The sequence below is a fragment of the Symphalangus syndactylus genome, chromosome 16 (genome assembly GCF_028878055.3).
Source record: "Symphalangus syndactylus isolate Jambi chromosome 16, NHGRI_mSymSyn1-v2.1_pri, whole genome shotgun sequence".
In the NCBI taxonomy this organism is placed as follows: Eukaryota; Metazoa; Chordata; class Mammalia; order Primates; family Hylobatidae; genus Symphalangus; species Symphalangus syndactylus.
Window position 1 is genome coordinate 88,019,637 of NC_072438.2, and position 24,152 is coordinate 88,043,788.

Here is a 24,152-nt window from a genome sequence, read left to right on the forward strand (position 1 = left end):
TTCCAAGTACTTCATTTATTTGTAACCTCCCAGAGCCAAGAGTACTAATCCCATCCACTCCTCTGAAGAACAAAGCCCAGGTTGAGATAATGGTGGTGACTGTAAAGTACGCCCACAATTCTTTGGTACCCCTCATTCAAAAAAGTGGAGCCAAATTCCCCTCCTCTTGAGAGTGGAATGCATCAAGTAACTTGTTTCTAAAAAGTGGAAAACAATGTAACAGTGTGTGACATCCTAGATTAGGTCATAAAAGGCATTTTGGCTTCTTTCTTGCTCTCTGCTTAGATCACTCTGAGAAGCCAGCTACCATGCTGTAAGGACACTCAAGCAGCCCTGTGGAGGTCTATGTGTGAGGAACTGAACCCTCCTACTAACTACCAGTAAGGAACTGAAGCCTCCTGCCCACAGCCACATGAGTGAACAACATTGGAAGTAGATCTTCCAGCCCCAGTCAAGCCTTCAGATGACTGCAGCCCTGAACATACAACTGCAGCCTCATGAGATCCTGAGCCAGAACCATCCAACTAAGCTGTCCCTGAATTTCTGACCTACAAAAACTGTGACATCAAGTTTGATCAGTAAAGCTGCTTTATTTTGGGGTAATACATGCTCAAAAGCACAACTTACCTGTTCAAGACCACCAGTGTGTCCCACCTGGTTGAGGTGGTTCCTCAGAAGCTGTCCTGGGTCATTTGATGTGTCCCGAGCAAACAGAAGCACAGAGAAAAATGGTACTTCCTTTCCTTTCTCTTTATCATTATATAGTTCAATGGCTCTGTTTAGCATTAGAAATTTTACAGCTTCATAGAGGCTATATTCCTCCTCCTCGTTTGTGAATAGTTCATCACAAGCTATCTGTCTTGCTTCAGCAGTTCTCATTTCAGCCAAGCCTGCCCACTACAATAAGAAAGTTATGTAATAATTAGAATTTTTGTTCTAAAAATCCCTGGTATAGTACCATACTATGAGCACAAAATTATTTTTTAAAAGTGACCATGGGTCACTTACCAATGCTCACAACATTCAGGTTTCCAAATTAAAAAATGGTACACTTTAAAGCACACAAACTCCTTATTCAGCTTTTTCTCCCATTAATTTGAAAGAAAAATACAATGCAGTAAGAAGCACTGAGGCTGTGGAAATTTTGACTCCCTTAACTTCCCAGGCAATGAGATTGAACCAGCCAATCAGAGACATTTATAGAAGAGCTAACACACGTGTGTGAAGCCTGTGTGTGAAGCTGTGAAGGGCAGCTACAATTACAAGGGGCTTACAGGAGGGTTAGCACCCAGAAACATAAAGCCAACCCTCCTAAATGGAAGAGAGGCAAAAAAGGGTGTCGGGGCTCCTGAATAATAATTTACTAAACTTATCTCTCTAACCTCAAAAATATATATGAACTTCAAATGAATAAATCCATTCAGGAAACTCTTATTGATTCCGGATTAAGAATAATGTGTTAGGTATTCAGTGAATATAGGCAAACTCTTTAAAAAAGAAAACCTATAAATATATGTGCTTTTAAGTTACAGTGAATGAGAATAAGAGATGCCAACATAAATACCATTCCTTATGAATAAACAATAACTAGTGCCCCTCTCAAACACCATTATGGATTTTAAATCCAAGAGTGAATTTCAATGGTACTGACTGCATACAATTCCCTCTAATATTTGGGCTGAAGGCTGGTACATGTTTGTCTGTATCTCATATTTTCCAAACTAGACCAAGTTGCCAATCATGGACATGGCTCTAGAGTCAGTCGGGATGGAATCAAGGCTTCACCACAGAGCAGCTGTGGTGGTTTTTTGCAGGGCATTTCAACTGAGCTCCTGGCCTTAGTTTCCTCACCTAAAAAACAGGGATGACCACAGCAACACCACCTTCATAGTTGTGAGAATTAAATAACACATGAAATTTTAGTGTGGAGCCTGGCATAGAAGTGTTAGTAATGCTGGCTCAGATTATTAGTAATTTTAACCTTATTGCAAATTGGCACCACTCAAGCATTCCCAAAAATGAGGGTTTAATTATAGTAGAAAAACCTAATAAAGCAGAAATAGCAATTTCACAAGACCTTAAAAAAATGAAAACGAAATTGTGACCCGTGGTTGCTCTGAAGGGCCCTCTCGTTCACTCCCACAGGGCTAGAGCCCTGCCCTCAGCCTTCCACTAACCCAAGGACTGGGGAACACAAAATCCTGCATTCTAGTCCAACAGGTAAAAGAATGGAATTTCCCTCTTCCCTTCTTTCACTCCCATTTCTTTATAGTAGAAGAAAGATAAAACTACTGGACTTCCTTTGACAGCCTATTTTTCAGTAAACATTTCTTATCTTTCTAAGCAAAAACTAGGTTCCAAGAAGTCAGGGCCTTCAGTTCACTAATTCAATAAAGCACTAAATGAACACCTATTATGTGCCAGACCTGCTGCTAGACACAGGGTGTCAAGGAATGCACAGGACAGTCTCACGTGGAGCTGAAAGTCTAATGGGAGCAGCAGACCATATGTGAGTACAGAAATCACTGCTTGAAGTACGTGCTAGGAAGGACCTTGAAAAGTCCATGTTTGACCCCCTCTCTACCTGACCACCCTCCACTGACACCCTGGCGCAAGTGACAGGCCCTCAATCAGGGTTCTTGGTGAAAAGGACTCCAAGCTGCTCAATGCAAGCAAGCTAGGGGTCATGTAAGCCAGTGTGTAGGCAGGACATCCAACCCAGAGGAGACAGTCGAAAGCCACAGAAAGGTAGAATTTCAAAGACCAAATCAACAGGAATCAGAAGACCAAGTTCTCCCTACAATTCTCTTTCAGAAAAACTCTCAGGACTGTTTTCTAAAGACAAGTTACTAAATCTACTAACTGGAAAATCACGGAGAAAGAAAATAAGTCTGATAAATATGGGCAGAATCTTAAAACATGAGCATAATTGGAAAGAATTTAATAAATTACTAATGATATAAGAAAGAGGAACCAAATTATATTCTTGAAACATAAATATGACTTGGAACAAAGACTATTTGTTAAGGTTTCCTCTTAAGAAAGTCAAACACTTCATTATTTGATACCCTAGTACATGGCATCTGCTCTAAGAATATATAATGTTGGTACTTCCCATTTTACTAAAGCCCTCGTGGGAAGAGTTTGAGTTCATTTAAAACCATTTTGCCTAAAAATCAGCCAAGAGCATTTGAAAATCCACCGAGTGAAGACGAAAAACTGGTCTTCTGGGGCAAGCAAGAACAGGAGCTTCACCCTTATCAGACAGGACACTACAGGTTCCAAACCTTCTTCCTCAGCAGAGTAAGGGACTCTTTAATTTTATCAACCAGGTCCTCGTTCTTCCCATCAAATTTCAGTCCAAGTTTCCATTGCTTGATCCAGTTGTATTTGCTTATGAGTTTTTCTGGTAACTACAACATCGAGAAACAAAGAGATAAAGAAGTGTTAACATTCCAAGAAATCCACCACACAATCCAAGTTGTAAGAAACCACAAAGTCTATAAAACCTACCTTTGTTTCCAGAATTAATTCTGCAAATCTGTCACGTGGGTTTAGGATGGAGGACCTAAATCTAGAAGTCAGGAACTTAGAAAGTACCACCCTGAGGAGGGCTGCTGGAGTGAAACGGTGCTTTTGGTTGAGCCAAAGCACAATCTGCCTTGCAGGACTCCAACCACGGCCAGGACATTCCACAGCAGGCCATGCCCACAGCACATCCTCACACCAACCACCTTCAGGCTATGGGACTCACTGCAGCCTCTCAACCACCACCTAACACATGGCTCAGGACAGTGCTTCTGAGGATGTGAGAAGGTCCAGGGTGAAGCCAAACCTGCTCCTTTCCCAATAAGAAAAATAAAACCTAGTTTCTGGTATTTAAAAAATCCACCAAAAAAAGGTAGAAAAAGTTTTGTTAAATAATGTTAACACATATACTCAAAGTTTTAACATTCAGAGAAATGACAGTATGTCTAGTTTAACTGTCTAATCGATATATTAAGATAAAACATACAATTGAAAATCAGAAGCAGGGGTTAAGAGAGCTGTGCTCACTTAGTTCATGAAGGAAGTGACAGCTGAACTACATTGCTAGTTTCCGTTTTTTTTATTCCTGGAGTATTTGTTACTTTGTTTCCCTCTAGTTATCAACAGAATCTGCAGTTTGAAAGGCAAGCTGAGGCACAGCCTGACTGATGACAGCATGGGAAGTAAGACTCTTCCAACAGTCTTGGGTGTGTCAGGAGAAAAATCCTAGAATTAGGCTGGGCACAGCTGTGTCACTTCACGGTTGTAAAATTTAGAAAGGAAAAAAAAGTTCACCTCCAAGTCAACAGATCATTAAAGAATAATTAAATCCTACAATATCCTATGAGGAACCTGACCTTGTTTAGCAGTTATTAATACAGTTTTGCCAGTACAGGCAACATAGCAAGACCCCATTTCTATAAAAAAAAAAAAAAAGTTTAAAAATTCACTGGGCACAGTGGCATGTGCCTGTATTCCCAGCTACTCAGGGGGCTGAGGCAGGAGGATCACTTGAGCCCAGGAGTTTGAGGTTACAGTTAGCTATGACTGCACCACTGCACTTCAGCCTGAGCAACACAGCAAGACCTCATCTCCAAAAAATTAAAAACTTTATATAGCAAGAAAGAAATGAATAAAAATAAATACATAAAATAAAATAAATATAGTTTTAAATGAGGCCAAATCTTCCATTCAACTGGAATATAAGACTAAAAGACCCTTTCATAAATAGTAATTCTGATTGTACCTTCTCAACCTAGAGCAATCGTGTGAACTAAGGTGGTTTCTACAAAACACAGAACCACGATTGGGATGTAAATTACTTTTCACTGTGACCACAGTGATGGCAAACTACATCACTCACTAAGGGTGGAGAGGGACTTCTCCTCCTCATCTTATTAGAATAACAAATGACCACCCACCAAAGGGCTGCACCCGCCCACTCCGTGCCCACATTGCCCTGTGTTTCGGCAACATGTGGCAGTTCTGCAGCAAAACCCTCAATTCAGTCTCTCAGATTTATCACAAGAACCTTACATGCCCTCAAGTGGCAACAAGCTAAAATTACAACTGGGCACAAAGAACTACAAATGTGCAGAAAATACTGGCTACACGGAAGTGAGCTGGGAAATGAAGTGAAGGGAAGCCCAGAAGACCGGCTGAGAATCTGGGGACATGATACAGTTATCTAAAAAGTAGGCACAGTACTCAACTGGATTACTCAGGAGACCCTGAAGACCTAACTATACAGAGAGAAACAATTGTTTCTGATTCCTTTCACACACTGGTCAAACAGTTCAGGGTTGCAGACTTCCAGGAAATGCAAAAATCCTTTAGACAATTTTAAAAAATGAAGCATGAAAAAAGCCATCAGAAAAGAATGAAGTCAAATTTATTCAGAAGAAAAAAGTGAATACAACTTTAAATGCTTTCAGAGGTCACAACACATGGAACACACGTAAATAGCCTTTGTTTTCCACTAAGCACAAACTGGACTTCTATTAGAATAAAGAAAATTTAAGCAAGAAACCAGATTTAAACAAGAAACAGTGATTGGAAATATTCAAGAATAAAGTAGGTAATTAGCTTAGATATCATTTTGTTTGTGACTAAACTATAAAACAGCCTGTTTTCTCTAGCGCCTGCTGGTAATTCTTGATACCACAACAGACAGCAAATAATAAAAATGTGTCAACCCCAAAACTCACAAAAAAATTTTGATACACAGTCTATCTCACTCTAAGCAAACACTGTCACAGTCTAACCAGCTCAGAGACATTACAAAATGTAAAGAACTTGGCAACCAAAGGATTGCTCTAAAGGATGCCCCCTCTCAGGGACCAAAGTGTTGTCCCACATTTGAGAGCCAGGCTAGGCCATCTCCATAGCTGGGGTGAGGGTCAGATGATCTGGCTGCAGCCAAACACGGAGACTGGGATCTGGGCAGAAATGGGAACAACAAACAGGACACCCGGGCAGGATGACAGGAGGTGAGGGACAGCCGAACTGTCAGAGGGTCAATAAGGACAAAGCTCTGCCTCACAGGCAAGGAACAGAGCAAGGCTAGCAAAGCTGAGCAGCAGCAGAAAGGAAGCCCGGGTCTCTTTCACTGAGCATAGATTAAGGGGAGGGTCACTCAGTCTAGCTTTCCCAGCTCCCTTTAATACCCTAAAACCAAATGATGTTCTAAAAGACAGAGAAGACAGCAACATGCCACAGAGAACATCTCTCCATCTGCAAACAGAAGCAGATAAAGCTAGCTAAAGGTTCCACCCCTGATTTATTTGTCACGCTGCAAGAAATGCTCACTCAACCAAGCCCTTGTCACAGTGGACCTTCCAAGGGAAGGGCTGTGGGGCCGGGGGGCCAGAGTGAGAACAGAAATGGAAAGGCATCCACAGGAGGGTCTGCGGGCCATCTGGGAGATCTGCACAACCAGAGTAAGCTTATGGGTCCCTTCCTTCCTTCACTGGCCCCTCAAACACAAAGCATGTGCTGAATTTGAATTTATCATCCAATCATGTCTCAGACGTGATACCACAAAACGAACTGGGTAAAGCAAGTTTTCAAACTATGTTAAATTGCCGAGGGCTGGAACAGCAACACAAGGACAAGTCCTCTGGCTGGATGATAGCAAGGAAAGAACAAAGACATTCTTCAGCTAACATTCAGACCCAACGTTTAATAAACATAAATACCAAACCCACAGGCAGGTACACTGTGTTTTCTCTCTTTGACAGAGGCCTCTTGGCATTCAATTAAAGTTAGATGACAAAAACCAAACCAAGTGACCAACTAATTAAATTATGCTCCCAGAAAAATATAATAGCTGATACACAAAGAAAAGGAAAGAAATGGAAAGAACACTTAAGAATTTTAAAACTATTTTCACATTACTCAAAGTCAGAAAAACCACCTTAAAACCCCATCACTCACACATGCAACACATTTTAACAGTGATTAGAGTTTGAATGTAATCTACCCAGACTATTTTTAATATGGCAGATAATGTTACCCAAATATATCCTGCTAGCAAAAAAAAGGGGCGGGGGAGACATTGTACCTAACTTTTTTAAAAGCAATTTTATACTTTAATTAATTAATTAGGACACTATTTACCCCAGATTCTCAGAAAGTAGAAAAATACAAATTTAGTGTCAAATAAGTCCATAAATCCAAATAGCTCCTTAAAGGTAAAGCCTCAAAAGGAAAATTTTGCCTAAAATTGAGGAGGATATTATCTCACTATCTAGAAATATAGATTTGTAGATTAATATAATATAGCTACAGTTGTCAGCACAGCCTCCTGAGTAGCTAAGAACATAGGTACACACCACCACAATCTAGAAATTGTGTCATATATAGCTACAGTTGTCAAGCACAGAAGTTAAAACAAGACAAAGCAAAAACAGTGAAATCATTGTTTGCTTCTCTAGCTGGGTCTTATATCCAACCATAGGAATGCTTTTGCCAACTGACAAACAATTCTGAAATACTTAACTAATAAATGGCATCATTTACAAAAGAAAAAACAGCTTAGTATATCCATTTCTCTTGCCTCTATATGAAAGAAAGAAGCTAATACTGAAAAATCTGCTTAAGATGGCATACATCTTTGCTTAGAAGAAAATATCTTTCCCAGATGTTGGTTTTGGTTTTTTTTTTAATAGACTCCCCAACATAAGGGGTCTCCTTATGTTGCCCAGGCTGGACTTGAACTCCTGGCTCAAGTGATCCTCCCACCCCAGCCTCCTGAGTAGCTAACACTACAGGCGCCACATTTGGCTCCAGATGTCATTTTGACAGTTGATATAGGTGTGCTGATTTTATGCTGGTGTATTAAATAATCGCGGAACAGATGGGGAGTATCCTTCATCCATCAGTCCTGGTTTTGCCCTTCTGAGTGTGTGATCTCTCATCCACCTAAAAGACCTCTAGCTTAGTCAACAACAAGTTCCTCTAAAAGTCTTCTTTATTCTAGGAAAATATCCCAGTTCCTTCAATGGCTCCCAGAATGTGATGAAGCATCCTGGCCACATTTCCATCTGCTGAGGATATTTTATCAGGCACCGAGCTCGAGATGGCCTCTGACCAGCCCAGTTCAAGGTGGGGCTGTCACTGCCTAATTCTTAGAATCATTCCCTTTAAAACACAGCCAGGTTGGTCTTTTTGCTTAATATCAAAAAAAATAAAAATAAAAATAATAAAAATAAAATGCAGCTAGGGCTTTGTGATCATTGCTAGCCATCACATTTCATGCAGGCTCACAGTGGGCTTGCATAATTAAAATCCTAACATCTTTTTCTTTCTTTTCATAAATTGCTATAAGGCCAATCTCCCACAGCTAGCATTTCTGGGTTTTGGATTTTTTAAATTTAAGCACAAGACTTTCAATTTTCTTCCAGTTAATGTCATATTGTCATTTCTTTCCTTTTTTTTTAATTTGAAAATATTTTGTTGGTAAAAAAATGCTAATGATCATCTGGGCCTTCAGCAAGTTGTAATCTTTTTGCTGGTGGAGGGTCTTGCTTCGATGTTGATGGCTGCTAACTGAGCAGGGTGGTGGCTGTTGAAGGTTGGGTGGCTGTGGCCATTTCTTTTTTTGCAATTCAATTTTTATTTTAGATACAGAAGGTACATGTGCAGATTTGTTACACGGGTATATTGCTGTCTCTGACCAATCATTCCTGACCAAAAAATCTTTCAGGATAGTCTATCACCCACCCGACTATGTGACTTTATCCATGTCAGGACATGCAGACACATGACTTTCCAATGCATGTCTGCCATGTGGTACATTTAAAACGTTAAAGAGGGCCAGGCCTGGGACAGGCTGAGTCTCAGCTCCTCAGGAAGCCCCTCTCCATGTGACAGTAATCATCTCTCTTCTAGTGTTGCTGTTCTGCCACCTACTAAGCCAATCTTCACACTTAGCCAAAAGTACTAATTTATTGAATTATAGCTAAAAACCAAAGAAATGTGTATTCTAAAACCCTAGCCGGTTCTCAAATAGTAACATATACAGCCTATTGAACACCAAAATTGAAATCGAACTGTTCCTAAGTGCGTTATACAAACATCTGCTCTCTAATTCAACTAAATTGTTCATATAAATTTTATCATTTTTCTCTTCTAGGAAACACCAGTTATTTTTGGTCACTTAACTATGTGAAATCATCCCAGGCACACGAAACTGAATAAACGCACATGCTGACATCATACTGCAGACGATACTAGAAGGTAGCATGGACAGAAAGGGAAAGTTTTCTCACAAAAATTGTTTGAAACATTTTGGACTCAAACCTGCAGCAGCAGCGTACCAGCGTGAGCTCTGGGTCCTGCAGCCAGGGCGGCAGCCCCATAGCCTGGCTCATGGCCTGGAACAGTGTGGCCCTCAGTGCACAGTAATTATCACCACGGACTCGCCGTATGGAGGTGAACTTCTGAGAAACCTCCTCATAGCCCTGGGAAAAGGTATGAAAGAATTCAAAATGGTCGTTACTGACTTGAGATAGCAGAGAAAGTTTCATTCCTGTGGAAAAAGCTTGGCCTGGGATCACTGGGAGGATGCCCAAAGTTGGAGTTTTATGTCCCTTTCTAGGCAATTGTTTTAAGACTTACTCACTGGCAAACATTTTGAAGGGTTTAATCTGTGTTTCAAATGACCCTAAACTCTTTTAAAAAAAAAAAAAAAAAAGGCAAGAAAAAAGAGAGCTAAACTAAGTTTCTATTTTTCTACTAAAAAAATATAGAAAAACCCCAAGTTTCCAAAACACAAACAGGGGCGGGGGTGCTTTGTGTATGTGCATGTACATATAAAAGTCTATATGCCAGGAGATGGCTGAATAATTCTGTTAGGCTTCTTTTCTTTTTTTGAGATGCGGTTTCGCTCTTGTTGCCCAGGCTGGAGTGCAGTGGCGCAATCTCGGCTCACTGCAACCTCGGCCTCCCGGGTTCAAGCAATTCTCCTGCCTCAGCCTCCTGAGTAACTGGGATTACAGGTATGTGCCACCAAGCCCAGCTAATTTTTTGTATTTTTAGTAGCGACAGGATTTCATCGTGTTGGCCAGGCTGGTCTTGAACTCCTGACCTCAGATGATCCACCTGCCTCTGCCTCCCAAAGTGCAGGGATTACAGGCATGAGCCACCACACCCTGCCTTCTTTTCTTTTTTTAAGTGAAGTGTCACTCTTGCTCAGTCTGGAAGTGAAACAAGGAAATGAAAATATTCAGTGACATGCTTGGGCACTCAAATACAGCCATCCAATGGACCATTCTGAAACGTACCCTGAAAAGACACCAAAAAATCCTAGTGAGTCTGGTCCCCCAGCAGGCATGATGCCTGGCTTCTCCAGCTAGACACATGCACAGTCCTTGAGACTGACTGAACTGCCCACCATCTCCCTGACCCTGGGTCGAGTCAGCCTCTTAACTCATCCAACTTTTCCTTGACAGTCACTCAAGACCCACTTCCTACCATGCACTCACACAAAGAAAGAAGTGTTACCCTCATCGTGGAGTGGACACAATGCAGACCACCTCTGTCCCGTGTGTCCAGGTGCTAGAACCTCATTACTAGCTGTTTTCAAGGTTCAAGTCATAGGATGATGTTTTAAGTGAATATAAAAGTACTTTTTTTCCCCAATAACAACATTTTGAGGGTTGCATTTTTATTTAGTGGTCCAACCACTGTAACACCTAAGGTTCCATCAGGCAGAATCACATCTATTAATAATTATGTACTTCTTGCCTATGGTAAAACTCAATTACCCCAGAATACTTATGCAAATTCAACTGCAATTGTACCTTTCCAAATGCGTAAATTACTCACACTATTTCAGAATAACATTAAATCTGAATTTGTAGAAACTTACTTCCAAAAGAATATTTGAAACAAAAATAGACAATTACGCCAATAAGGACTAAAACAGAATGGAGGTGAAAGCTGTTTTCAGGCATCTGAGATGCTCTAATTACTGCCATGGGTCCTGATGGGCTAGAGGTTGGAAAATCTACAAGTGACCAACAGCATATTTAGCAAAAATATAAATGTTCTTAACCTCTGGCAGAAACTAAGAATTCCAGGTGTTTCATAATTGAGTTCTCTAACAAACGCCTAAAACACAAAGCATCTACATATCGGACTTGCAGAGAACTATCATCTGCTCTCAGAGCTTTATAAGTAGCAGCTAGATTTTTCTAAAGTCAGCCCATGGGCAGTTGAGGTACATGCTGAAAGATGAGCAATTATTTTCTACAAAAACGAGCTCTGAGGATAAGACTAAATATTCAAATATTTAAAAATTTAAAATCCTAACCAAAAAAATGTTAAAGATATTTCTATTAAATATGACAGTCAGTATCTCTAATATATAAGAAGTGCATTCAAATTCATAAATAATCCCAAGAGAAAAATGAGCAAAAGATAAACCCACAGGTTTCAAGAGGTCATGGAAGACTTAGGTTAAATCTGCTATTTGACTGTTTTTGAACAATTCACATGGTTCACCCTACTGATAATACTGGATTTGGTATACATCTGAGGGTAGAGCCCACAGGATCTGCTGCTTGATCAGCTGTGTGGTGTATGTAGGCCATGGTGTCTGAACTGAGTAATGAACCGGCCCAAACAGCCACAGCAGGACCACATCATATGAATCTCCAATGTCATCCCACAGCCTTGGAGACTATCTTGAAGGGAGCAGTTCCTGATTCCGCTGTGCAGGGAGTCCAAGAAAGTTCTAGGCCCCAGGACCAGAGGGTGTGTAAGCAAACCCAATGTGCTGTGGAAAGCAAGAGTGTGGAATCGGCCTGAGGCATCCCTGAGGCTCTTATTTTGTAACACCAGACCAGCAAGGACATTCCCAAATGGCTCCAAGAGGACAACCAACAGCTGGCCCAACTCTGAACAGCAGAGTCATTTACGTGTTTTTCAAAGAAATTGCGTCACTGAATAACTGATGCTGATTCTATATTAATATTGTGACTTAAAACAAAACCCTTATCTTTGGAGTCTATTTCCTTATCTCTAAAATTAGAACACCAATAATAACGTCTATAGCAGTCATTTTAACTAATGTCTAAAAATATCAAATGACATATTAAACAACTTATGATAGACTATTTGAAAGACCTGAAATATGTGCACCTCTGTGTCATACCTTTTTCATACATGTTGCTTTCTGTGTATTTCCCCTCCATTCTTTTTTGCAGTAGTCCATGATATCCATTTCAGGGGCTACACTTAATCTCGGTTCTGTTAAAGAATTAAAAAAAAAAAAAAGCAAATAATAAATCAAAGCATAATCAGAACACTGCTTCAGTTGGGAGTTACCCTTCACTCTTCATTTTCTTTCTTCACGTCAAAAAATCCAGAATTCAACCACTGCCTACCTGCTGGTCCAGACCACCATCACCTCACCCCTAGATAACCACGGGGGTCTCCCAATGGGTGTCCCTTGTCACCACACTCTCCAGACCATTCTCCACATGATAACTAGCCAGGATGGTCCATCTAAATGTGAATCAGACGGTATCGATCACTCCTGGGCTCAGAGAGCTCCAGGGGCTCCTGCCTCATGGCCTTATTCCTCATATAGTCCCCCTCTCTGCCTCTCTGGTCTCTGCTCCTACCATTCCCCACACTGACTGGGCTCCAGCCCCAGCTACAGCCTCCCAATACTCGCCAACACACCTGGCTTGCTCTTCCCCGCACCTGCAGAGCTGGTCCCTCCCTCCATGCAGGCCTCTGCTCCAAGGTCAGCTGGCACCTTGTATCATAATATCATGCACACTTTTGTTCTCTATTCCTCTTATACCATTTGGGTTTTCTTCCTAGCACTCATCAACACCTGAAATATTTTTCTGTACCACTCACCCACCACCCCCGACACACACCCATACAAAAACACAGTAAAACACGAGCTCCTTGAGGGCAGGGACTTTGTTTTGTTTCTCAGTTGTGTTGTGTCCTCAGCATCTGGAGCCGCACTGACACACAGGTGCTCATGAATACTTGTCTAATCAAATTACAGATGCGACAGTCTGAACTATGAGAAAACACTTCTAACAATGAGTAATCAGTTTTTTATAACCATTATAAAAAGAAATAACATCTACTAAAACAAAAATTACATTTATCTTAATGTATTTATGTCCTACCCTGATCCCAAAAAGCTAAAAGTAGTCGATAATAAACCAGAAACTAACAGAACTCTCCATGTTTGTTAATCCACGGACCTCACCTGACTCTAAAAATACAACTCACCAGCAGACAAATGTTACGGTGAAAAAAAAAATGGCCTTTATATTTCCCCTAGTTTAATATATATGGTTTGGGGTTGATTTTGTGGTATGTGCATATACATGAACATGCACATATTAGCGTGTGTGTTTTAGGAAGAAAAGGAGGTAAATTCTCAGGCACATCTTGACTTCCTTTTTAAATTACTGAAGACATAGATGCTAGCAATGATTTTAGAATACAGAAGTACCTTACAACGTATTTACTCCTAAGCAAGTTGTACATAAAATAAAAATGTTTTATTCAACTAAATTCAACAAATATTTACTGAGTGTCTAAAATGTACCAAATATTGAGCTAGGAACTGGGGATAAAAGGTGATGAAGACAGGATTCTATCCGCAAGGGGCTTATGGATTGCTAGAGAAGAAAAGACAACAAGCACTTATAAACCAGGGTGTGATGGGTGCCAGGATGATTAGGAGCACAAAAGAGGCCCTAAATCCTCCTTGCAGTTTAGGTAAATTTAAAAAAAAAATTTTTAAATAAACTCTTAAGAACTGCCGATTTTTAATAATCTCATTGTGAATTCTTTTACAAAGAAAAGTAACTTTTTACATAAAAGGGAAAATAATACATATACAGATAACATAGACATATTTATCTGTGGCATACATCAGGATTCACTTAAACGTGAAGCAGACTCTTGAGGTATAATATACAGGGACCACAAAGACCAATGCTGCACAGCCAATCCTTAAAGAACCTTTATTTTTTTTAATTCAAGAAATTTTTTTTTGCATGTCTACTTAGTGGATGCAAGCATTCTCATGTAGGTGTCTTTCCATTCACCTGCTCAAAAAGGAAGAAATGTGAATGTCCAGAGTCAGGACACTTATTGGTCCACATTTTTCCTCCAGGTAGGGTTATGAGCCTGAACATAAAGCACATGTCCAGCTCAGAAAGGGCCTCCTGGGAAGGAAATCTACCTTCCTGCTCTCCTCCCTGCATCCTCATTCCTGTGCACACCAAGACAAGACTTGGCCTCCTGGACAAGCTGGGGCAAGCCCAGCACCCCATGACTAAGGGGAGGAGGCACAAGCCTCACACAGGCCAAGAGATCAAGCCACAGGCCACAGTCAAGTGCTGAATCAGAGGCCTACGTAGGGTAGTGAGGGTTGGGAAAATGGGTACTGGCACAGCTGGCAGCATCAAATACCTGAATTCCCATTCTGCTGTGGTCCTCTGAGGTGGACTCCGATGGCTACGACATGCCAGGTACCAGGCTAGCAGCTGGAGATGCAGGACAAGGCAGTACCTGACCTCGAGCAGCTTACGGAGTTCAAAAGCAACTTTCTTTAGTTGCAAACTACATAGACGCTGCTGTTTTCAAAAAAAGGACATTTCTAATGGCAAAAAAATAAAAAATAGAAAAATAGGGAAGTTGAAAACCAGAGTGGTAAGCCACAAGTTGAAATAACCAAGAGGCTTCATCTTTAACCACCACATGGGTGACAAAGACAAGAATCAGACCCTCAGAAGGTGGGAAGTTAAAACTAAAACCCTTCTGGAAAGCAGGGACTCTCAAACAGGGTGGAATAGGACAGGAATCTCAATCTTTGTCTGTAATGGGCCAGGCAGGAAATAAGTTAAGGCTTGGAGAGCCATAAGGTTTCTGTCACAGCTACTCAACTTTACTATGCAAGAAAGCCACCACAGACAATATGTAAACTAATACGTTTCAAAAAATCTTTATCTACAAAACCAGGTGGCAAGTCAGATTTGGTGTGGAAACCATAGTTTGCTGACTCTCAGGCAAGGTGGAAAAAAATCTTTTCACTAACAGAGAGGATAAGAAAACTTTTTGCCTCAGCCTGGGCTCTGAGAGGGTAACAAATGTTATTTCAGGAAGGACAATGAACCCAGAAGGTCTGAGGTGATGTGAGAAGTGTAAAGGGATCCATTTCACTCTCAGACTAAAGCTAGGAGTTACAAGACCCACTATAAAGCTTGATTGCCTGTGTGGGGTACAATGCCAGACAGAAGAGAATCACAACCGAGAGCCTACAGGGTGAAGCACTGTCAGCGGTAACAAACACCAGCTGAATATGCACTTTCTTCTTAGGAATCTGACTAATGAGGACACTGCACCCTACATGAAATTTTGAACAACCACAGAGTAGAGACTGAGCATTCTTGAAGCTTCATGGAAGACTGGAACGGCGCAGCCCCGCAACACATCACTACAAAGAATATCTCCTGTGGCTACCACAGTGAAGAGTTCACCAATTGCTTGAGGAGGGCTCAAAAAGTATTATAAAAACCACATTGTGTATCATTTGTTCCTAATCACACATGACAATGCTTTTGTTCACCAAAAACAGAAGCCAGTTCTCAAAACAAAAGAGCACAGACAAGGGTCTTCTAAGGTTCATGGAAAATGAGTTTTATGAAAACGCTATGGATGGATTTCAATTTTTTTTGCACCATAATAAACTCATACTAACTTGTTATAACATGTATGAACAGGATCTAGTCTAAAGCGCTAAGTAGGATAAGACATCAGCTTGAAAAGAGCCCCTATTAGAGCAACATGAGTTCTGCTAAAATTAAAGCAAGAAGAAACATCAAATTTATGGTGAAGTGTAGGTGAAAGAATGGTGAAATCACTTATGATTTATAAACAGTTTACAGGGACAGTGCCCCCAAAGAATCAGCAGCTTACAAATGGATAACTTATTTTCAGAAGGTACATGATGATGTTGAGGATGAAACCTGCAGCGTCAGACTATCCACACCAGTTCAGGAGGAAAATATTAATCTTGTTTGTGCCCTAATTGAAGGGGACCGACAATAAACAGCAGAAACAATAGCCAACATCATAGACATCTCAACTGGTTCAACTTACACAATTCTGACCAAAAAATTACAGTTGAGCAAACTTTCTACTCCGTGGGTGTCAAAACCACTGTATCCAGATCAGTTGCTGATGAAGCAAAACTTTCAAGGGAAATTTTTAACAACTGGGATCAAGACCCCAAAGCATTTCTTTGAAGAATTCTAACAGGAGATGAAACATGGCTTCACCAGTATGATCCTGAAGACAAAGCACATTCCAAGCCATGGCCACCAAGAGGTGGAAGGGGTCCAGTCAAAACAAAAGCAGACTGGTCAAGATCAAAGGTCAGGGCAACAGTTTTTTGGGATGTTGAAGGCATTTTGCTTGTTGACTTTCTGAAGGGCCAAAGGACAATTAATATCTGAGAGTGTTTTGAGAAAGCAAAAGCTTTAGCAGAAAAATGCCAGAGAAAGCATCACCGAGAGTCCTTCTGCATCACAACAGTGCTCCTGCTCCTTTCTCTCAAACAATGGCAAGAATTTCAATGAGAAATCATTGGGCATCCACCTTACAGTCCTGATCTGGCTCCTTCTGACTTCCTTTTGTTTCCTAATCTTAAGAAGCCTTTAAAGGACACACATTTTTCTTCAGCTTATAATGCAAAAAAGACTGCTGCATTCACATTGTTAAATTCCCAGGCCTGTCAGTTCTTTAGGGATGAGTCCAACAAATGGCTGGTATCATCATTTAAAAGTGGCTTGAAACTGATGGAGCTTATGTTGAGGAACAAGGTTTATATTTTTATCTTTTTTGTTTTTTTTGAGACAAGGTCTCACTGTTACCCAGGCTGGAGTGCAGTAATGTGATCACGGCTCACTACATCCTCAAACTCCCAGACTCAAGCTATCCTCCCACCTCCACCTCCTGAGTAGCTGGCACCACAAACGTACACCACACCATGCCCGATTAATTTTTGTATTTTTTGTAGACACGAGGTCTCCTTGTTTGCCCAGGCTGGTCTCGAACTCCTGGACTCAAGCAATCTGCCTGCCTCGGCCTCCCCAAGTGCTGGGATTACAGGCATGATCCACCACACCCAGCCTTCTATCTTTTAATTCCACTTTTCCACAACCTTTTTGAAGTCTCCTTATACATTACACAGGTAATGAAAGAGAAAATGCCACTTGTGATTATTCACGGGGTATCCCAAAATCAGAGTATCCCTATGCAGCTCCTGCATGAGGCCAGTCAGGGAACTAAGGATGTGCATCACATGCAACCTTGGCAGCCAAGTCTCCACGGACCAGCGGAGAGGTCCAGCAGTAACACCTCACTCCAGCAGCAATGGGTCCTGGTTGGGGTAAGATCAGGCAAGACGAGAAAAACACAGACATGAGGGGGTAGAGCCAAGATGGCCAAATAGGAACAGCTCTGGTCTACAGCTCCCAGGGTGAGCGACACAGAAGACGGGTGATTTCTGCATTTCCATCTGAGGTACCAGATTCATCTCACTAGGGAGTGCCAGACAGTGGGTGCAGGACAGTGGGTTCAGCGCACCATACACAAACGAAAGCAGGGCGAGGCATTGCCTCACTCGGGAAGCTCAAGGGGTCAGGGAGTTCCCTTTCCTAGTCAAAGAAAGGGGCGACAGACGGCACCTGGAAAATCAGGTCACTCCCACCCTAATACTGCACTTTTCCAATGGGCTTAAAAACAGCACACCAGGAGATTATATCCCGCACCTGGCTCAGAGGGTCCTACACCCACAGAGTCTCGCTGATTGCTAGCACAGCAGTCTGAGATCAAACTGCAAGGCTGCAGTGAGGCTGGGGGAGGGGCACCTGCCATTGCCCAGGCTTCCTTAGGTAAACAAAGCAGCCAGGAAGCTCCAACTGGGTGGAGCCCACCACAGCTCAAGGAGGCCTGCCTGCCTCTGTAGGCTCCACCTCTGGGGGCAGGGCACAGACAAACAAAAACTCAGCAGGAACCTCCACAGACTTAAATGTCCCTGTCTGACTGACAGCTTTGAAGAGAGTAGTGGTTCTCCCAGCACACAGCTGGAGATCTGAGAACGGGCAGACTGCCTCCTAAAGTGGGTCCCTGACCCGCGAGCAGCCTAACTGGGAGGCACTCCCCAGTAGGGACAGACTGACACCTCACTCGGCCAGGTACTCCTCTGAGACAAAACTTCCAGAGGAACTATCAGACAGCTGAATTTGCGGTCTCACGAAAATCCACTGTTCTGCAGCCACCGCTGCTGACACCCAGCCAAACAGGGTCTGGAGTGGACCTCTAGCAAACTCCAACAGACCTGCAGCTGAGGGTCCTGTCTGCTAGAAGGAAAACTAACAAACAGAAAGGACATCCACACCAAAAACCCAACTGTACGTCACCATCATCAAAGACCAAAAGTAGATAAAACCACAAAGATGGGGGAAAAACAGAACAGAAAAACTGGAAACTCTAAAAAGCAGAGTGCCTCTCCTCCTCCAAAGGAACGCAGTTCCTCACCAGCAACGGAACAAAGCTGGATGGAGAATGACTTTGACGAGTTGAGAGAAGAAGGCTTCAGACGATCAAACTACTCCGAGCTACAGGAGGAAATTCAAACCAATGGCAAAGAAGTTAAAAACTGAAAAAAAATTAGACAAATGTATAACTAGAATAACCAATGCAGACAAGTGCTTAAAGGAGCTGATGGAGCTGAAAGCCAAGGCTCAAGAACTACGTGAAGAATGCAGAAGCCTCAGGAGCCAATGCGATCAACTGGAAGAAAGGGTATCAGTGATGGAAGATGAAATGAATGAAATGAAGCGAGAAGGGAAGTTTAGAGAAAAAAGAATAAAAAGAAATGAACAAATCCTCCAAGAAATATGGGACTATGTGAAAAGACCAAATCTACGTCTGACTGGTGTATCTGAAAGTGACGGGGAGAATGGAACCAAGTTGGAAAACACTCTGCAGGATATTATCCAGGAGAACTTCCCCAGTCTAGCAAGGGAGGCCAACATTCAGATTCAGGAAATACAGAGAACGCCACAAAGATACTCCTTGAGAAGAGCAACTCCAAGACACATAATTGTCAGATTCACCAAAGTTGAAATGAAGGAAAAAATGTTAAGGGCAGCCAGAGAGAAAGGTCGGGTTACCCAAAAAGGGAAGCCCATCAGATTAACAGCAGATCTCTTGGCAGAAACTCTACAAGCCAGAAGAGAGTGGGGGCCGATATTCAACATTCTTAAAGAAAAGAATTTTCAACCCAGAATTTCACAACCAGCCAAACTAAGCTTCATAAGTGAAGGAGAAATAAAATACTTTACAGACAAGCAAATGCTGAGAGATTTTGTCACCACCAGGCCTGCCCTAAAAGAGCTCCTGAAGGAAGCACTAAACATGGAAAGGAACAACCGATACCAGCCCCTGCAAAAACATGCCAAATTGTAAAGACCATCGAGGCTAGGAAGAAACTGCATCAACTAACGAGCAAAATAACCAACTAACATCATAATGACAGGATCACATTCACACATAACAATATTAACTTTAAATGTAAATGGGCTAAATGCTCCAATTAAAAGACACAGACTGGCAAATTGGATAAAGAGTCAAGACCCATCACTGTGCTGTATTCAGGAAACCCATCTCACGTGCAGAGACACACATAGACTCAAAATAAAGGGATGGAGGAAGATCTATCAAGCAAATGGAAAACAAAAAAAGGCAGGGGTTGCAATCCTAGTCTCTGATAAAACAGACTTTAAACCAACAAAGATCAAAAGAGACAAAGAAGGCCATTACATAATGGTAAAGGGATCAATTCAACAAGAAGAGCTAACTATCCCAAATATATATGCACCCAACACAGGAGCACCCAGATTCATAAAGCAAGTCCTGAGTGACCTACAAAGAGATTTAAGACTCCCACACAATAATAATGGGAGACTTTAACACTTCACTGTCAACATTAGACAGATCAACGAGACAGAAAGTTAACAAGGATACCCAGGAATTGAACTCAGCTCTGCACAAAGTGGACCTAATAGACATCTACAGAACTCTCCACCCCAAATCAACAGAATATAATTTTTTTTCAGCACCACACCACACCTATTCCAAAATTGACCACATAGTTGGAAGTAAAGCTCTCCTCAGCAAATGTAAAAGAACAGAAATTATAACAAACTGTCTCTCAGACCACAGTGCAATCAAACTAGAACTCAGGATTAAGAAACTCACTCAAAACCGCTCAACTACATGGAAACTGAACAACCTGCTCCTGAATGACTACTGGGTACATAACGAAATGAAGGCAGAAATAAAGATGTTCTTTGAAACCAACGAGAACAAAGACACAACATACCAGAATCTCTGGGACACATTCAAAGCAGTGTGTAGAGGGAAATTTATAGCACTAAATGCCCACAAGAGAAAGCAAGAAAGGTCCAAAATTGACACCCTAACATCACAATTAAAAGAACTAGAAAAGCAAGAGCAAACACATTCAAAAGCTAGCAGAAGGCTAGAAATAACTAAAATCAGAGCAGAACTGAAGGAAATAGAGACACAAAAAACCCTTCAAAAAATTAATGAATCCAGGGGCTGGTTTTTTGAAAAGATCAACAAAATTGATAGACCACTAGCAAGACTAATAAAGAAGAAAAGAGAGAAGAATCAAATACATGCAATAAAAAATGATAAAGGGGATAACACCACTGATCCCACAGAAATACAAACTACCATCAGAGAATACTACAAACACCTCTACGCAAATAAACTAGAAAATCTAGAAGAAATGGATAAATTCCTCGACAAATACACCCTCCCAAGACTAAACCAGGAAGAAGTTGAATCTCTGAATAGACCAATAACAGGCTCTGAAATTGAGGTAATAATCAATAGCTTACCAACCAAAAACAGTCCAGGACCAGATGGATTCACAGCCGAATTCTACCAGAGGTACAAGGAGGAATTAGTACCATTCCTTCTGAAACTATTCCAATCGATAGAAAAAGAGGGAATTCTCCCTAACTCATTTTATGAGGCCAGCATCGTCCTGATACCAAAGCCTGGCAGAGACATAACCAAAAAAGAGAATTTTAGACTAATATCCTTGACGAACATTGATGCAACAATCCTCAATAAAATAGTGGCAAACCGAAGCCAGGAGCACATCAAAAAGCTTATCCACCATGATCAAGTGGGCTTCATCCCTGGGATGCAAGGCTGGTTCAACATACGCAAATCAATAAATGTAATCCAGCATATAAACAGAACCAAAGACAAAAACCACATGTTTATCTCAATAGATGCAGAAAAGGCCTTTGACAAAATTCAACAACCCTTCATGCTAAAAACTCTCAATAAATTAGGTATTGATGGGACGTATCTCAAAATAATAAGAGCTATCTATGACAAACCCACAGCCAATATCATACTGAATGGGCAAAAACTGGAAGCATTCCCTTTGAAAACTGGCACAAGACAGGGATGCCCTCTCTCACCACTCCTATTCAACATAGTGTTGGAAGTTCTGGCGGGGGCAATTAGGCAGGAGAAGGAAATAAAGGGTATTCAATTAGGAAAAGAGGAAGTCAAATTGTCCCTGTTTGCAGATGACATGATTGTATATCTGGAAAACCCCATTGTCTCAGCCCAAAATCTCCTTAAGCTGATAAGCAACTTCAGCAAAGTCTCAGGATACAAAATCAATGTACAAAAATCACAAGCATTCTTATACACCAATAACAGACAAACAGAGAGCCAAATCATGAGTGAACTCCCATTCACAATTGCTTCAAAGAGAATAAAATACCTAGGAATTCAACTTACAAGGGACATGAAGGACCTTTTCAAGGAGAACTACAAACCACTGCTCAATGAAATAGAAGAGGATACAAACAAATGGAAGAACATTCCATGCTCATGGGCTGGAAGAATCAACATCGTGAAAATGGCCATACTGCTCAAGGTAATTTATAGATTCAGTGCCATCCCCATCAAGCTACCAATGACTTTCTTCACAGAATTGGAAAAAACTACTTTAAAGTTCATATGGAACCAAAAAAGAGCCCGCATCACCAAGTCAATCCTAAGCCAAAAGAACAAAGCTGGAGGCATCACGCTACCTGACTTCAAACTATACTACAAGTCTACAGTAACCAAAACAGCATGGTACTGGTACCAAAACAGAGACATAGATCAATGGAACAGAACAGAGGCCTCAGAAATGATGCCACATATCTACAACTATCTGATCTTTGACAAACCTGACAAAAACAAGCAATGGGGAAAGGATTCCCTATTTAATAAATGGTGCTGGGAAAACTGGCTAGCCATATGTAGAAAGCTGAAACTGGATCCCTTCCTTACAACACCTTATACAAAAATTAATTCAAGATGGATTAAAGACTTACAATGTTAGCCCTAAAACCATAAAAACCCTAGAAGAAAACCTAGGCAATACCATTCAGGACATAGGCATGGGCAAGGACTTCATGTCTAAAACACCAAAAGCAATGGCAACAAAAGCCAAAATTGACAAATGGGATCTAATTAAACTAAAGAGCTTCTGCACAGCAAAAGAAACTACCATCAGAGTGAACAGGCAACCTACAAAATGGGAGAAAATTTTTGCAACCTACTCATCTGACAAAGGGCTAATATCCAGAATCTACAATGAACTCAAACAAATTTACAAGAAAAAAACAACCCCATCAAAAAATGGGCAAAGGACATGAACAGACATTTCTCAAAAGAAGACATTTATGCAGCCAAAAAACACACGAAAAAATGCTCATCATCACTGGCCATCAGAGAAATGCAAATCAAAACCACAATGAGATACCATCTCACACCAGTTAGAATGGCCATCATTAAAAAGTCAGGAAACAACAGGTGCTGGAGAGGATGTGGAGAAATAGGAACACTTTTACACTGTTGGTGGGACTGTAAACTAGTTCAACCATTGTGGAAGTCAGTGTGGTGATTCCTCAGGGATCTAGAACTAGTAATACCATTTGACCCAGCCATCCCATTACTGGGTATATACCCAAAGGACTATAAATCATGCTGCTATAAAGACACGTGCACACGTATGTTTATTGCCGCACTATTCACAATAGCAAAGACTTGGAACCAACCCAAATGTCCAACAACGATAGACTGGATTAAGAAAATGTGGCACATATACACCATGGAATACTATGCAGCCATAAAAAATGATGAGTTCATGTTCTTTGTAGGGACATGGATGAAACTGGAAATCATCATTCTCAGTAAACTATCACAAGGACAAAAAACCAAATACCACATGTTCTCACTCATAGGTGGGAATTGAACAATGAGAACACATGGGCACAGGAAGGCGAACATCACGCTCCAGGGACTATTGTGGGGTGGGGGGAGGGGGGAGGGATAGCATTAGGAGATACACCTAATGCTAAATGACGAGTTAATGGGTGCAGCACACCAACATGGCAGATGTACACATATGTAACAAACCTGCACATTGTGCACATGTAACCTAAAACTTAAAGCATAATAATAATAAAATATAAAAAAGAAAAAAGAAAAGAAAAACACAGACATGAAATCACAAAACGATCAGACTCTGTGCTACTGATCCCATCACTGTCTTTCTTATTACTTAATCACATTCATATGGCCATCTGCATGCAAAGATATGCACAGCCAGTTTCTCAGTTAAGTCTTTCCATTTGAAATGAAAAATGCACTTCAAATCTGAACTCTCCCTCTAAGAATATAAGGAAATCAAGAACCGAGAGAGGACGGTGTCAAGAGATTAAACAAAAGTCTTCATAGGTGTGAAAAATGATATGAATGTAAAGAATGCAGAGGGAATGCTTGCATTAAAATTTAAAAACCTCAGGAAATAGTCTCTAAACATACTTCAGCAAAACAATCAATGTAGGTAAGACCATATACATAAGAATATTTTATTGATATTTTATGAAAAATGGATATACAGATTTAACTGCATTTTCTGCTATAAACAATAAGAACTCTATAAATAAAACAATTCCAAA

The 24,152-nt window shown here is 41.0% G+C and overlaps 1 protein-coding gene and 1 long non-coding RNA gene across 9 annotated transcripts in view; one reads left to right on the forward strand and one right to left on the reverse strand.

Annotated features, from left to right (window-relative positions):
* Positions 1 to 24,152, reverse strand: part of OTULIN (OTU deubiquitinase with linear linkage specificity) — a 61,036-nt gene that overhangs the window by 25,911 nt on the left and 10,973 nt on the right. For all 7 annotated transcript variants that reach the window (XR_010116250.1, XM_055246362.2, XM_063619581.1 and 4 more), the window contains 4 exons: positions 12,188 to 12,282; positions 9,348 to 9,491; positions 3,288 to 3,413; positions 628 to 897 (listed from right to left, as the gene is read on the reverse strand). Coding sequence is in view for 6 of the 7 variants with exons in the window: in XM_055246362.2 (XP_055102337.1) it covers positions 628 to 897; positions 3,288 to 3,413; positions 9,348 to 9,491; positions 12,188 to 12,282 (635 nt within the window). In the remaining variant the exon portion in view is untranslated. The remainder of the gene's footprint in view (positions 1 to 627; positions 898 to 3,287; positions 3,414 to 9,347; positions 9,492 to 12,187; positions 12,283 to 24,152) is intronic.
* On the forward strand, positions 618 to 10,704 carry LOC129464899 (uncharacterized). Of its 2 annotated transcripts, XR_010116251.1 has the most exons (5): positions 618 to 731; positions 8,009 to 8,133; positions 9,164 to 9,501; positions 9,886 to 10,028; positions 10,482 to 10,704. It is a non-coding gene; the product is annotated as an uncharacterized lncRNA (long non-coding RNA). The 2 variants fall into 2 exon arrangements; XR_008651799.2 differs by lacking the exon at positions 9,886 to 10,028.